The sequence below is a fragment of the Mytilus trossulus genome, chromosome 1, assembly GCF_036588685.1.
Source record: "Mytilus trossulus isolate FHL-02 chromosome 1, PNRI_Mtr1.1.1.hap1, whole genome shotgun sequence".
Lineage (NCBI taxonomy): Eukaryota > Metazoa > Mollusca > Bivalvia > Mytilida > Mytilidae > Mytilus > Mytilus trossulus.
In genome coordinates, this window is record NC_086373.1 from 92,656,300 (window position 1) to 92,670,775 (window position 14,476).

The 14,476-nt window shown below is 31.4% G+C and overlaps 2 protein-coding genes across 2 annotated transcripts; one reads left to right on the forward strand and one right to left on the reverse strand.

The window, feature by feature from the left end:
- Window positions 1-1,953: 1,953 nt before the first annotated feature.
- Window positions 1,954-7,683, reverse strand: LOC134690880 (large ribosomal subunit protein mL46-like). The gene is made up of 6 exons (XM_063551013.1): window positions 7,580-7,683; window positions 4,927-5,128; window positions 4,045-4,193; window positions 3,655-3,797; window positions 3,214-3,348; window positions 1,954-2,128 (listed from the first exon to the last, which is right to left on the reverse strand). The coding sequence occupies exons 1-6, from the start codon at window positions 7,629-7,631 to the stop codon at window positions 1,976-1,978; spliced, it is 834 nt and encodes a 277-aa protein (XP_063407083.1). The 5' UTR covers window positions 7,632-7,683; the 3' UTR covers window positions 1,954-1,975.
- A 230-nt stretch (window positions 7,684-7,913) lies between these two features.
- On the forward strand, window positions 7,914-8,958 carry LOC134690884 (omega-amidase NIT2-like). Its single transcript, XM_063551025.1, has one exon. The coding sequence runs from the start codon at window positions 7,956-7,958 to the stop codon at window positions 8,781-8,783; it is 828 nt and encodes a 275-aa protein (XP_063407095.1). The 5' UTR covers window positions 7,914-7,955; the 3' UTR covers window positions 8,784-8,958.
- Window positions 8,959-14,476: the final 5,518 nt, after the last annotated feature.

Consider the following 14,476-nt stretch of genomic DNA (forward strand, 5'->3'; position numbering starts at 1 on the left):
GTAAAGTTTTAAAGATTTGGCCAAAAATTGAGGTAGAAACAAGATTTTACACTTTGACTTGGCATTTTTCTTTAAATCAATTTTTGTCGCGTTTCAGTGTCAACTGCTAACCTTCATAAAATATTCATTACTCAACCAATTTTCAAAAATAAAAGGCCATTTTACTCGTTTAAGCTAGCAGAACACAGAAAATTAGTAAAAAGGGAAAATTCGAAAAAAATATTAACTCTTAAGGTAGCAATACACAGTTAGGAGTTTAGTTTCGCATTTTGGCCCCTGTGGATTTTTCAAATAGGAAAGTTAGTGTGTAATAAAATTCATTTTTAGACAGCTGACTACTAATTTAGCCTTCAAAGATGGTTTATAAGAGCATCAAGATTGTTTTTAACATGTTTTATGGGCTATTTTCTGTTTGACAATCCGTATTTTCATAGCTTGACCGGCCATCGGTCCAGAAATTAATGTAATGTTTACAAACACTTTTTTTCTACACGAAGTTTTTGACGCAATTTTACAAAAAATGAGACGAAAGACATATGATTTTCATTGGATCTACTGAATGATATATGTACACAGTTTCAGAAAAGGTATTACTTCAAGCGATTGAAATTCTACTTTTAGCCAAATTTTGGGGAAATATGTGACATCTTTTCCCCCCTTTTTGCAATATTTTATAGCAAATAAGTGCAGATTGTTGCCATGGATACACCCAAAAGAAATTATATTTTACCATTTTATATACTGGATATAAAATCTATGGAAGATTCTGATTACATACATATGCACATATATGACACAAACAGTAAGCTTAGTATTGCAAGAAAGCAATGAAAAGGGGATGGTAAAATTTATGAGGGCAAATTTTAATATTTTTTCCTAACTGTTTATTGCTACCTGATGTATACTGTAAAAACGAAGTCGGTGACCCTATCTTTATTTTGCATCATTATAACGGAAATTTATGTTTCAACAACATACAGTTTTTTAAGAGAAATCTATGGAGTAGAATTAGAGATTTGGCGATTTTAAGACAAATTTTAGAAGGGTTTTCGCCGATTTTATGTGCTTTCTATACAAATGTTCACCCATTTTTTAAGAATTCAATCAGTAATATTTCAAATGATAATTGAGATAAATGCATTATTATTTCGATTTTCAGTTGAAGTTCATCGAGCCAGAGCTGTATGCCAAATTTTACTGAAATCGAAGACATAGCCCATTTACTGTAACTTGACCTTAAATGCATACCAGTACTCAAGTTATTGTGAGGCATAAGCATGCTTATTAATTTATGATTAAAGTTCTCAAATCTTAATTGACTGATCTGAAAATTATCAAAATTTAAAAGCCACATTCTCTTTGTATTGACATTGTGTAAAGGTTTCATGTTATTCTGTGAAGGCAACCTAGAGTTATCTTGCATAATGAAAAATTGCTTAGTTTTGAGGATAATTTTCAAAGTGGTAACAACTAAATCAACAATCATACAAATCAAAAGGTTGTATTCGACTCTCCGTGGAACCTAAGAATGTATGTAAAAGATTTTAAGGATTCATTTAAACAAACTTCAGTTTGTTATAATGGTTGCATAAATGGACAGATAAACAATCGTATACCATAATACAACAGTCACTTAAGTTTGTTGATGTGTTACATATTTGTTTTTTGTTCATTTTATTTACATAAATGAGGCTGTTAGTTTTCTCGTTTGAATTGTTATACATTTATCATTGACTATGTGGTATGGGCTTTGCTCATTGTTGAAGGCTGTACAGTGACCTATAGTTGTTAATTTCTTTTCATTTGGTCTCTTGTGGAGTGTTATCTCAGTGGCAATCACACCACATCTTCTTTATACTTCAGCCTCATTATAAATGGAGAAATACCTTGGTGGAAAAATCCAGGACCACATTTGGTAAATGCTGATACTTTTAAGAATATAGGAATACAATATTTCAAGATTATATTTTTAATTTCAAAATTCTAAAACAAATTCTTTTAAAGTTTTTTCAAATTGTGGTGTAACATATTCTGACAGCTCCTCTAATGTCACCCATTTGTAGTCCAATATTTCTTTATCCTTCAAATCAACGTTCCCATCCTTAAATTCGGCCTTGTAGATAAATATCTGAAAAAGAAAGCTTGGTCTGTAATGAATTAAAACTTGTTTCAGTTATAATATTTTTTTACCAAATTCATGAGATATTACATGAAATGATTGTGAACCATGAAAAAAACCATTTCAAATAATAAACAGAACCTGTCTTTGAGCTACAAATGCTCCCACTTGTGAAAATGCATAGATCAAATGCAACTTCCACATACAGTATGTATATGTATTTGTATTTGAATGTTTTTATATTATAAGCATTGCGTATAGGTTTCATTAAATTAGAAATTAAAATAAAATATATATTATATTCAAATTTGTAAAGCATTTATTGAACTGTTCTAAAGTTATCATACAGAATCATCCTAATCAGACATTTTTCAATTTCAATCAATCAGCGACCATAAAATTCCTAACAGCTTGATGTGTAAATGTGTATACACTTATTAAGTGTCAAAAATCTTAACCTCCATTTTGTCATAAGAAACCACAATACTTAAATTTGAGAAAGATGGATTAAATGGTAGTCCACTTATTGCACAGAAATGACATTAGCAGTATTTTTAAATCAATCAAGGACCATAAGCTTCTGAATGGCAAAAGTGAAAATCATAATAATTGAATGAGAAACAACATATAAAATACTTGAAAAGGATTGTTTGAATGGTTCTCAAATTTTTGAATGAAAGAATGAAAGCAGGTTGAAGGCATGCCAAGTATTAGAATGTGACAATATGTTATTTACAAGCAGTGTAAGAGAGGTAATTATACATTTTTTTTTTTATTAAATTGATTAAGAGAACCTCCCTCACACTGCTTTTAAATTGTCTGAATTGTCATTAAACCAGAAAAAAACTTGTTTTTCCTCTTTTTTTGCATGCTTTCAAAAATAGTATTATAATTAATATTAATAATCTATTTTTTTTATCTTTCAATGCTACATGTTTGAAGTGTTTAATGTCTATCGTTTTGCAATTAATCTCTGTTTGTTAGTTTTTGTTTTGTATTTTAGTATCAAGCCTATTAGTTTGGATTTTAGACTAATAAAATTCTTATTTTTATTCTTAATTTTATTCCTTAAGAATGCAACATCAAAGACCTACCTTAATTCCTTCAGCATTTTCTGTTTCTCTAACTGACACAGGAAGTTTATACTTAAATAGTCCATGAGGAGCATTACCAAATATGTTGGACTTCAATGTTGTTCCACAGCGTTGTTGTAAAGCATTTTCTGCAGTCTAAAATTAAATGAGTACATTAGTATTTGTATGCAAGAAAAGCATATTCTGTGTCATTTTAGAGTTGACAGTTTTACCAATTTTTCCAACATATTTTCGAAATATGCCCAATTTTAATCAAATGATAGAAAAAAAATCTTACATTGTATGTTTTGTAAAAGGCAAACATTTTGTGAAGGATGGACACATTAACAGCCAAAAAATGATATTAAGATGATAATGTTTATTATGACATTAATTGATTTGTTCTTTGCCATCACCTTTAGACACATACAATAACTGAAAAATTACAATACCATCTCTCACCTCTTTTAATGTTTCTTCATTGTTGTAATAACCATCAGGTAACTTCCATATTTCCTTTCCATTTATTATTTCTTGTACAATTAAGACTAGTTTTCTATCCAACTTTCTTTTTGGAGATTTCATATCATTCTTCTTATCTGCCTCTGTAGGTGTAAAATTATTTTGTTATATCATTTTTATTAACAGTTTTATGAAGAGTCTGTAACACAGAACATGACGCATTGCAAAGCAAAATCATTTTTTTCAGATGAGATTGGCAATAAATATCAAAATAACAAGGATCAATAAAGACGTTGTAACGATTGGAACCAAGTTTAAACTTCCTATCCATTCCAAAATTACATTGACTGTATCTACATTTGTAAGATGTACTAGTTTCCTAATATTTACCAGTTATTCTGCTAGGTATTTGGTATTCTTTTACTTCTTTCTCCCAATGATCTTCTTTGTCAAATGCTGTCACTGCTGATATATCTTTACTACTTTGTTCCTCCTTATCACCCTTCTCTTCTTTTTCTTTCTTGGCCTTCATTTTTTTTCTGAAAGAAAATTACTTGTCTAAATCTTGTTCAGCTCTTTTGTAAAGGACAGTCAAATAACTAAATGTTACTTAATTATCAAGAATAGCTTGCTGTCTTATGCTGTTCTTTAGATCAACATTAGAGTATTTTATACACCGTTCTAATTAATATGAATAAAAAGGCTTGCGTGGCAAGTATGCAGACTCAGTAACACATCACAAATGAATCCTTTAGAGGTTGAAATACATTCATCAACTATAAACAAATGTCTTTACCACATGTCAAGATCTAATTTCACCTGAATTTAGACAGGCTGACTAATTGTTGATAAAGGCTGATACTAAACTTAAACTTTCTTGCATATTATCATCATAACATTTTAAAAGCTATTCCTTGTCATTGATATTACCAAAGGTGCTCATCACTTTGGTATCTTACCAAAGAGTGCTCATCCCTATGGTATCTTTTACCCCTCTTTTGTGAATTTTATTTGACAACTTACATGTCTAATAAGGTTTCATCAGGTTAACCATAGAGCATTTCTTCCAACTGGCTTGACATTGAGGGTATAATTATATGTTTCTTGTTGTCAACTTATGATGCTCTATAGATGTGTTTTTGTATTAGAATTCATGTAAAAGGGTTACTGTCTCATTAATGTATAACCCAGATTTTCATAAAAATAAATGTATACAGGGGTCAAAATATTGATTTGTTTGAGTTTTATTTATCAGCATGATCTGTAACATACTTCTCTGATTCTATTTTTTCTTCATGAACTGAGAGCAGACTGTTTTCAACATCAATCTTTGAACACATATCTTGGAATCTTTTTTCAATATCATTTAGCTCTTGTGTGATAACAGGATATCTTTCCACACATACTGCCGCAGCTATCTTCCAATTGGTAGGCTGTGTTGTAGTCACATGTGTTTTCGCACAAAAACAACAGACTATAAAATTTAAAAAATAAGTTGTAACGATCATGACGATACAATGTACAAGTATGCCACAGGCACTTGTCTCAGAAAAAAAATTCCTATATACCTTATTATAACACAAGGTACTTAACTTGCATTTTAGAAAAATTGTTAGGTGGTGACGAAGTTCCGTTTTATGCCGCTTTATAGGCTGTCAACCCCACTAAAGCGTGTTATATCGTAAATCTAAATTGATTTATCTATACAATGGTGTATAACATGCCTACATTTGTTGTCAGAATCATACGTAGCAATCCTACCAAAGTATGTCAATCGTAATAATTTTGCAAACCGCTGAAGAATTGGCAATAAACGGCCGCAGTCAATGATTTATTATAAAAATCGTTTAAAAAAAAACGGTTAGTTTTCGTATGAATAGAACTTATCATACAGTTAGTAAAATTGTATGAAATAACGTGATAAAAATCTAACAAGTGTTGTTTGTGGTATGTCTAATTAGTAACAAATTTTCCCATGACGTCAATGTCTTTCAGACTCTCTCTTGACTTTACATATGAAATGAAACAAGATCAGATAACTCCAAGAATCATTTAGACTTTCCCATAGAATTGACCAATCAGAAACCGAGATATACAAGGAGCATGACGCGTTTATTGCCAATTCTTCAGCGGTTTGCAAAATTATAACGATTGACATACTTTGGTAGGATTGCTACGTATGATTCTGACATACCACAAATGTAGACATGTTATACACCATTGTATAGATAAATCAATTTAGATTTACGATATAACACGCTTTAGTGGGGTTGACAGCCTATAAAGCGGCATAAAACGGAACTTCGTCACCACCTAACATTTTTCTAAAAATGCAAGTTAAGGGGGCTCGCGGGTCTAAATGATTTTTTTTATTTAATATAAGATTTCGCTATATTTTTCTATAAATGAACTTTATCTTATCCTGAATGGAAAAATGAAATAAAAAAATGGGGTCACCGTTCATTTACGCTCACAATCTGCGTTCGAAAGAAGCATACATTTTTGTTAATGTCCCTTTTTTCTGTTGAACTAATAGGAGAAATAGCGGTAATATCGAAATAAAAAAACAACTAAATTACAGAAATCGTTTAAATTTTACAATTATTTAGTTTATGTACAGCTTATTCGAAAACAACAATAAAAAATATAGGTCACCGATGAGTTAAAAAAGATATTCCTATTTTAATGCCAAAAAATGACATTTTTTCACCAAAGGGAGATAATTTAGAGCTTTTTCAATGATATCAACATTTTAAAAGTCACCTGGGGTCAACACGAAATAATTTTTTGGAATGATTTTTGTACCATATGATAAAGTTACAACTACTTAAGGTAATGTAGCGAATTTGTAATGTAAAATAAAAGTTTATTTTTTTTTCGGAAAATCTCATACCCGCGAGCCTCCTTAAGTACCTTGTGTTATAATAAGGTATATAGGAAAAAAAATTCTGAGACAAGTGCCTGTGAAGTATGCCAGAATTCCAAAATAAAATTCATTATCCTGAATTTTCCTTTTAATCATTATTGATATTTTAAAAGTGAAATCAAATTTCCGCTGATGAAAATTGGATTTGTTATGTGTATTGTTAATGGTTAAATGTGTATACATGTAGGTTTTTACTTAGTTGGGAAGAAAGCACCTAGTATACATGTAGCTTACAGCTATAGATGCCCATTTCTCTAATTTTTGTGCTATTTTCACATTTCCTGACTGGTGTGAGAAAAATCTTTCTCCTCACTAGTGAAAAATCTGTTCTCAGCAAATGATTAGTCGAAATTTGATTATGACGTCTAAATGTTTTGTTTTCTTCTGAATTTTCCTATTGTAACGCCATGAAAAAGGCGACAATGCCTGATGACGTTGTATATAAAGAACACAAGTTTCTGAAAATCTTTAAAAAAGAAGGATAAAAATCATTAGAGAAACAGACACTAGAACTCGTGTATTTCGATATTTCTTCACTCTCGACAGTTAAATTTAGTTATTTAAAGTGCTCGGCAAGCCTCACGCTTTAAATAATAAATTTAACTGTCTCGAGTGGAGAATATCATAATACACTTGTTGCAGTGTAGGAATCTATATGTCTAAGATCAATGAAGATGGTGTTACCCTGTTTAATATAATTGGTCTATCTTGATTCTTGAAGCTCTAGACTAACTTTGACTATATATAGTTTTTATAGTAGTATATCTTCATCACGCTTAGTGATATAAAATTTCCCTTTCTGTCCTTTACTATATCACGTTAAAGGGTACCAATGTTATACAGGGACTATTGTAATACTTGTATACATGTACAGATGTAGTCTCAGGACCAGGTTTACCAGAATCTGTTGTTAGAAGACTGAATGCGTCCCCTGTGACCAATTTCCTACGACATACTTATAAACCATGGACAACAATAGAAAGAACAGCAATAAATTACCCTTCTGAGACTTTATTCTCTTCGATAAACGAGGAATAACGTATCGAATCATCCTCCTATGCAATCTGGAAACCAACAAGGTTAGTTGAACCGGAAATTCAAATAGTAACATTTCAAGTCAATGTCGGAAAGAAGTACCAAAATTTGCACGTTATAGTTTTTCATCATTTATTTTAAACCAAACGTTTGCTAAGAAAATGAAACTAAACTGGTTTATTTTAATTTTATTTGATGTGGTTAGTAATGTTTTGTAGAAATATTTTTGTGTTTTTAATTATAGTCATTCTTCGTAGTGTTTGTATTTATTTGGTCATATGCTATATCGGGAAAATAGACCACGTGATCTTGACCTACTTTCGATTTGATAACAGTTGCAATGGCTTTTAGATTAGCACTTGTTCAGTTGGCTGTGTCGGCATCGAAAGCTGACAACTTAAAAAATGCTGCCCGACTGATAAAACAGGCATCACAGAACGGAGCAAAAGTAGTAGCATTGCCAGAGTGTTTTAATTCTCTATATGGAACGTCTTATTTCAAGGATTATGCAGAACGTATACCAGGTCAGTCAACCGATGTGTTATCTAAGGCTGCTAAAGACAATAACATTTTTCTGATCGGTGGGTCAATCCCAGAAGAAGACAATGGTATATTATACAATACTTGTACAGTATACAATCCAGAAGGGAACATGATTGCTAAACACAGAAAAGTTCATCTGTTTGATATTGATGTACCAGGAAAAATTTGTTTTAAAGAATCTGAAACATTGAGTCCAGGAAAAGATTTCACCACTTTTGACACACCATACTGCAAAATTGGTATTGGAATTTGCTATGACATCCGATTTCCTGAATTGGCATACATCTATTCTGATCTTGGCTGTAAACTTCTGGTGTATCCAGGTGCATTTAATATGACAACAGGCCCTGCCCACTGGGAACTATTACAGAGATCCAGAGCAATAGATAACCAACTGTATGTGGCATCAGTTTCACCAGCTAGGGATGAAAAAGCTACCTATATTGCATGGGGACATTCTAGTGTTGTCAGTCCATGGGGAGAAGTTGTAGCAACTACGGAACACGAAGAGACAATTGTATATTTTGACATTAATCCAGATTATGTAGATGAAGTTCGATCACAAATCCCTATACGATCTCAAAAGAGAAGTGATTTATACAAACTAACTAAAGTTTCAAAATAACATTTTCTAGTTAGTTTTTAAGAAAAGAGTCATGCAGTGCTGGACATCTGCATAGAATTTGAACATTTTGATTTATATAAATTCCAGTAATGACATGTACAATGTATATGTAGAAATTGGCAATATATGCAGTATGTGTTGAACAATAAACAGAATAAACAGTGAAAATAAATACTTCATAAGTTTGTTATATATTTCAGAGATAGAACTTTTTCTTTTATATTTGAATTTAAACTTTTTTGCATGCCTACCCAACCTTCCCCAATCTAATCTTGTTCAGTATCATTACAAACAACAACTGGGAGAATGGAAATCAGTTCAGAAAATAACATTTTGTCCAAAATTGTTACCAATACTATTGCAGACCATAAAAACACAGGCTCATTTTATATTTTCAATAAGTACCAGAAATATTGGAATGAAATTGTAAAATTATTCTGAAGGGAAATTTGTTGTTCTTATACAAAAAAATGCAACTATTAGTAAGCAAAACAACATCTAAAAAATTTAAACGAGGTATTTTTGCAACATAATTGCTCCACAAAACTTTAATTTATTCTGAATCATGAATTCATACCAGTAATCTACAACTACATGGTTTAATCTTTATTCACATTTAAATGAGAACAAAACTAACCTTAATCATGTTAATACATAATTGTGCAATAACTTGGATTTTGAACACATTTACAACTTGTTTAATATTTTAATATTGAAAAAAGATATATGCAGCATTTACATGTATACTTCAAGAGGGGGCTGCATATTACCCATCACAACCTAACGTCCATATTTCCTTTGCTGCCTATTTCTTTTACAACCAGTCATTTTAAATTTGTGAAATAGGTATAGATCAAGTAATAGGAAATGTGGTATGACTGTTAATAATACATCTATCACTAAAGACCAATAGACAAAATTGTTCTTAACAATGACAGATTGCCATATAACTTTCAACAGTGCGCAAAACCCATATTGTATATTAAGTTTAAAATCTTTAAAAGACTTAATGATGAAAACTTGTGAAGTTCAGTGGTTGTCTTCTGTTATTGTGGTTCATTAGTGTTTCTGTTTTTTATGCCCCATTTATGGGCATTATGTTTTCTGGTCTGTGGGTCCGTCTGTCTGTTTGTTCGTCCGTTCATTCCACTTCAGGTTAAAGTTTTTGGTCAAGGTAGTTTTTGATGAAGTTGAAGTTCAATCAACTTAAAACTTAGTACACATGTTCCCTATGATATGATCTTTCTAATTTTAATGCCAAATTAGAGATTTTCCCTCATTTTCACAGTCCACTGAACATAGAAAATGATAGCATGGATGGGGCATCCATGTACTGGGGACACATTCTTGTTTATAGATTAGACTTGGTTTTCCCTCTTGAATGGTTTTCACTAGTAATTTTGGGGCCCTTCATGCTGTCCAATGTTAGCCTAGGCTCCCTGTTGAAGACTATACCTTGACCTATAATGGTTTACTTATATAAATTGTGACTTTGATGGAGAGGTGTCTCATTGGCACTCATACCACATCTTCCCATATCTATAATTTATGTGTTTGTACATTTTGTATGACGTTCATTTTCACTGAACCAGTTCACATTTTTATTTAGAGGCTAGCTGAAACAAGCCTTCAGTGCAGGATTTTCTTGCTGTGTTGAAGACCCATTGGTGGCCTTCGGTTGTTATTTATTTTTTGGTCGGGTTGTTGTCTCTTTGACATATTCCCCTTTTCCATACTCAATTTTGTTAGAAAAACAAATGGCCTTAATTTATAACTACAATAAGAGTGCACACACAAAACTTCTTGCATTCTATTCTTAAGATTAATATTATGTCTTAAATATATAGCTTTACTTCAACTATCACATTAACTTAACATGATCCAGGAAAATGAGGTCAAGGTCAGATAAACCAAACTGGTAATACATATTCCCTTAAAAATCCCTTTACAATCATTTCATACACCAAATATGCTTTAAAAATAGTTTACCTATTGTACATCTAACAGTGGCACTCAACTAAAAAACAAACTTAACCAGGAAAACTTTACATTGATCAATAAACCATGACAAAGAGGCCAAGGTCATCTTTGCCTGTAGTACTTGAAACCTTTAATAAGATGCTTTTAACATAAAATTCATAATCCAAAAATTTATCATTCAGGCCATATCTAGCACTGGTAACTAGGCAGACTCTACCCTTGTGAAGTGTCTGCTGTCTGTGGGAGTTAACAATATAACTGATACCAATACAAACATCATTAACATGTTTCTGATATAACTGCCATCAGATAAACTAGAAACCAAACATTTTATGAGGTTAAATACATGTAACATTATGGACAACAAGATGAAACAAAAACTTGTAAAATAGAACCTACAAATCCATCCACTGGTATGGTCAACTTTTTCTGATTGAACTTTTCAACTACTGGTAAGTTAAGATTAGAATGTACTTAGGTGAAATTAAATAAATTAAGAATTTAAAATTACTAATACTGTGTAATCATCAATTTTCGTGGGTTGCTGAAAACCAGTATATTCGTGAATATTTGATTTTGATCTCTGTAACAAAGCTTATTGAAAATTTGGTATTCGCTGAACATTTGAATTCGTAGTTCACCAAATCCACCGATTGGTATGAAACAAATAATAATGAATCCACAGTATAAGTTGAAATAGCATAAGTTGAGGATCATAATAAGCTAAAAATATTGATAGGTCCTGGAGCCTTTTTCAAGATATTTTATTTTTAAAATATAGCTGACTCGGACTTTTACTTTATAATTGCATTGGTATTATTTGGATCTCAAATCTAAAGAAAAAAATCATTAATATGCTAAGATTTTGGTACATAACCTTTTATAATTAAGTCCAACTGCCTTATACGAAAAGATAAATGGCTGTCATGGGGCAAAATATTTTACCTTCTATCATAGGGAAAACACAAAGGAGTCCGAACAGCTGACAAAAATTCCAAAACATCACCTAAATACATCCTTAAGTGTCTATTCATTAGATGTATAAAAACCTTGCCAAGTCCAGTCTGTGTTTTTGGTAGCGATCTGATGAGATGGGCCCTTTTCAACTGACTTTCATAGTTTTTTCTTATATCTTACTGTTACCAAGTTTGTCCAAGGTAAGAGGGTTTGGATGGGGTTAAATGATTAAAGAATAATGCCCTTAAAAAATTTGTAAGGGTTCTGTGGAACCCAGTGTCTCGCCTACTTTTCCTGAAAAAAACAGGCTCAACAAAAATGAGGGGGAAAAAAATAAAAATATTCTTCTTGATACTATATTTTGATTGTAAGAAGCTTCTGTCCAAGTATTGTAAAAATCCAGGATAGTTTATGAATCTAATAAATGTTTAAAAACTTAAACTGCAGACTGTATGTAATGTTAACTGGAAGAAAAACTAAGTCCATTTATAAGTAAAATACAGATACACAGGTACAAAATATTAACAAAATTTCCTTCTAAATACTAGCTTTTGATCATAAACAAGCTTCTATCTAAGTTTGGTACAAATTAAAAGTAGTATAAGAAAGTTATTAATATTTGTTTAGTTTTAACCACAGAGTGAATGTGTTGTTTTTTGGCAGAAAATCTAAGTCCATTTAAAAGTAAAATACGGAAAAAACAAACGGATTATTTTTTTTACAAAATTTACTTCTGTATATTATCTTTTGATAATAAACAAGCTTCTGTCCATGTTTGATACAAACCCAGGATAGTTTAAGAAATTTATTAAATTTTAAAAACTTTAACCACAGAGTGAATGTAATGTGTCCCCGCAGAAAAACTAAGTCCATTTATAAGTAAAATACGGAAAAATGGAATTTTATTTTTACAAAATTAACTTCTGGATACTATCTTGTGATCATAAACAAGCTTCTGTCCACATTTCAAAGTAATCCAGTATAGTTTAAGAAAGTTATTAAAATTTCAAAAACTTTAACCACAGAGTGAATATTTGTGGACGCCACCGCCGCCGCCAATGACAACGACGGAATGTAGGATTGCTTAGTCTCGCTTTTTCAACAAAAGTCGAAGGCTCAACAAAAAATGAAGATTAGAGAAAAAAGGGGTAAATTTTTTGAAGATTAGAGAAAAATTTGTAAGGGTTCTGCGGAACCCAATGTCTCCCCTACTTTTGCTGTTAATCACAGACTCAACAAAAATGATGAAAGAAATCAATAAAAATGATCCTCTCGATACTATCTTTTGATTGTCAGAAGCTTCTGTCCAAGTTTGGTAAAAATCCAGGATATTAGTTTAAGGATCTTAAAAATGTTTTAAAACTTTAACTGCAAACTTTATGTAATGTTACTTGGAGGAAAAACTAAGTCCATTTATAAGTAAAATACAGGAAAAATGGGATTTTTTTTTTACAAAATTTCCTTCTGGATACTATCTTATGATCATAAACAAGCTTCTGTCCAGGTTTGGTACAAATCCAGGATAGTTTAAGAAAGTTATTAAAATTCTAAAAACTTTTACCACAGAGTGAATGCAATGTTTCCTGGCAGAAAAACTAAGTCCATTTATAAGTAAAATACAGAAAAATTGGAATTTTATTTTTACAAAATTTACTTCTGGATACTATCTTATGAACATAAACAAGCTTCTGTCCAAGTTTGGCAGAAATCCAGGATAGTTCAAGAAAGTTATTTAAATTTCAAAAACTTTAACCACAGAGTGAATATTTGTGGATGCCGACGGAATGTAGGATCGCTGTCTTGCTTTATCGACTAAAGTCGAAGGCTCAACAAAAAGGCCAGACCCTCAGATAAAGGAAAGGTTAGTGCCTTCAAACTTGTTTAACCTTTCCACATTCTGTAAGTGCATGTCTAAAGTCAGGAGAATGTAATTTAGTGGTTGGTGTTTGTTGCTTTTTATCATAATTGTTTTTCATTCATTATCAGGCCATTAGTATTCTGTTTTGAATTGTTTTACATTTGTCATTTCTAGGCCTTTTATAGCTGGTTATGTTGTATGGATTTTGTTCATTGTTGAAGGCTTGTACAGTGACCTATATGTCTTTTAATTTCTCTTGTGGAGAATTGTCTTATTAGCAATCATGCCACATCTTCTTATTTTTATATTAAACCGTCAGCTGCATAAAAATATTCTAACATTAATTTTTGTAAATACACATCTTTTCAAGCGTTCAAATAGTTTTGAAACATTGACTAATCAGAACTCTAGATTGGTTCATTTGACCCTTGTTTTTTTGTCTGGTCAAAATTAAACGTGCATCTTTTGTAAAGGACATTACATCTGTTATTCTTGCCAACTGTGGTTAACATGGCTATAGTGGTTTCAAAGAAAAAGATGAAAATGTTAAAAATTTATTGATGAAGACAGGAGAGGCCAATAGATTGAATTCTCTCACATGACCTTTCATTCCAGATGACCTAAAAATGTATGATACAGATTTGTATGCATCCTCTACATTTCTTGAAAACTTTACAAGGTTTGAACCAAAGAAAAAGTTTAGAAACCATTTGTGTTGGTATGACATGAGAGCCTCCTCCTGCAGTCTAACACAACTCATGATCAGCTAAAGGGCAAAGTGAACTTTTCTAATCACTTGGCGTCAGTCGTCGTTAACTTTTACTCAAATTTTCTTCTCTGAAACTACTGGGCCAAATTTATCCAAACATGGCCACAATCATCATTGGAATATCTAGTT

Excerpts from the sequence above, each read along its gene's own strand:
- LOC134690880 (XM_063551013.1), bottom strand. The coding sequence starts at position 7,631 with ATGATTCGATACGTTATTCCTCGTTTATCGAAGAGAATAAAGTCTCAG. Across the intron at positions 5,129-7,579 it reads GAGAATAAAGTCTCAGAAGG|TCTGTTGTTTTTGTGCGAAA; the intron begins GTAATTTATTGC and ends TAAATTTTATAG. Across the intron at positions 3,798-4,044 it reads AATACCTAGCAGAATAACTG|AGGCAGATAAGAAGAATGAT; the intron begins GTAAATATTAGG and ends TTACACCTACAG.
- LOC134690884 (XM_063551025.1), top strand. The coding sequence starts at position 7,956 with ATGGCTTTTAGATTAGCACTTGTTCAGTTGGCTGTGTCGGCATCGAAA.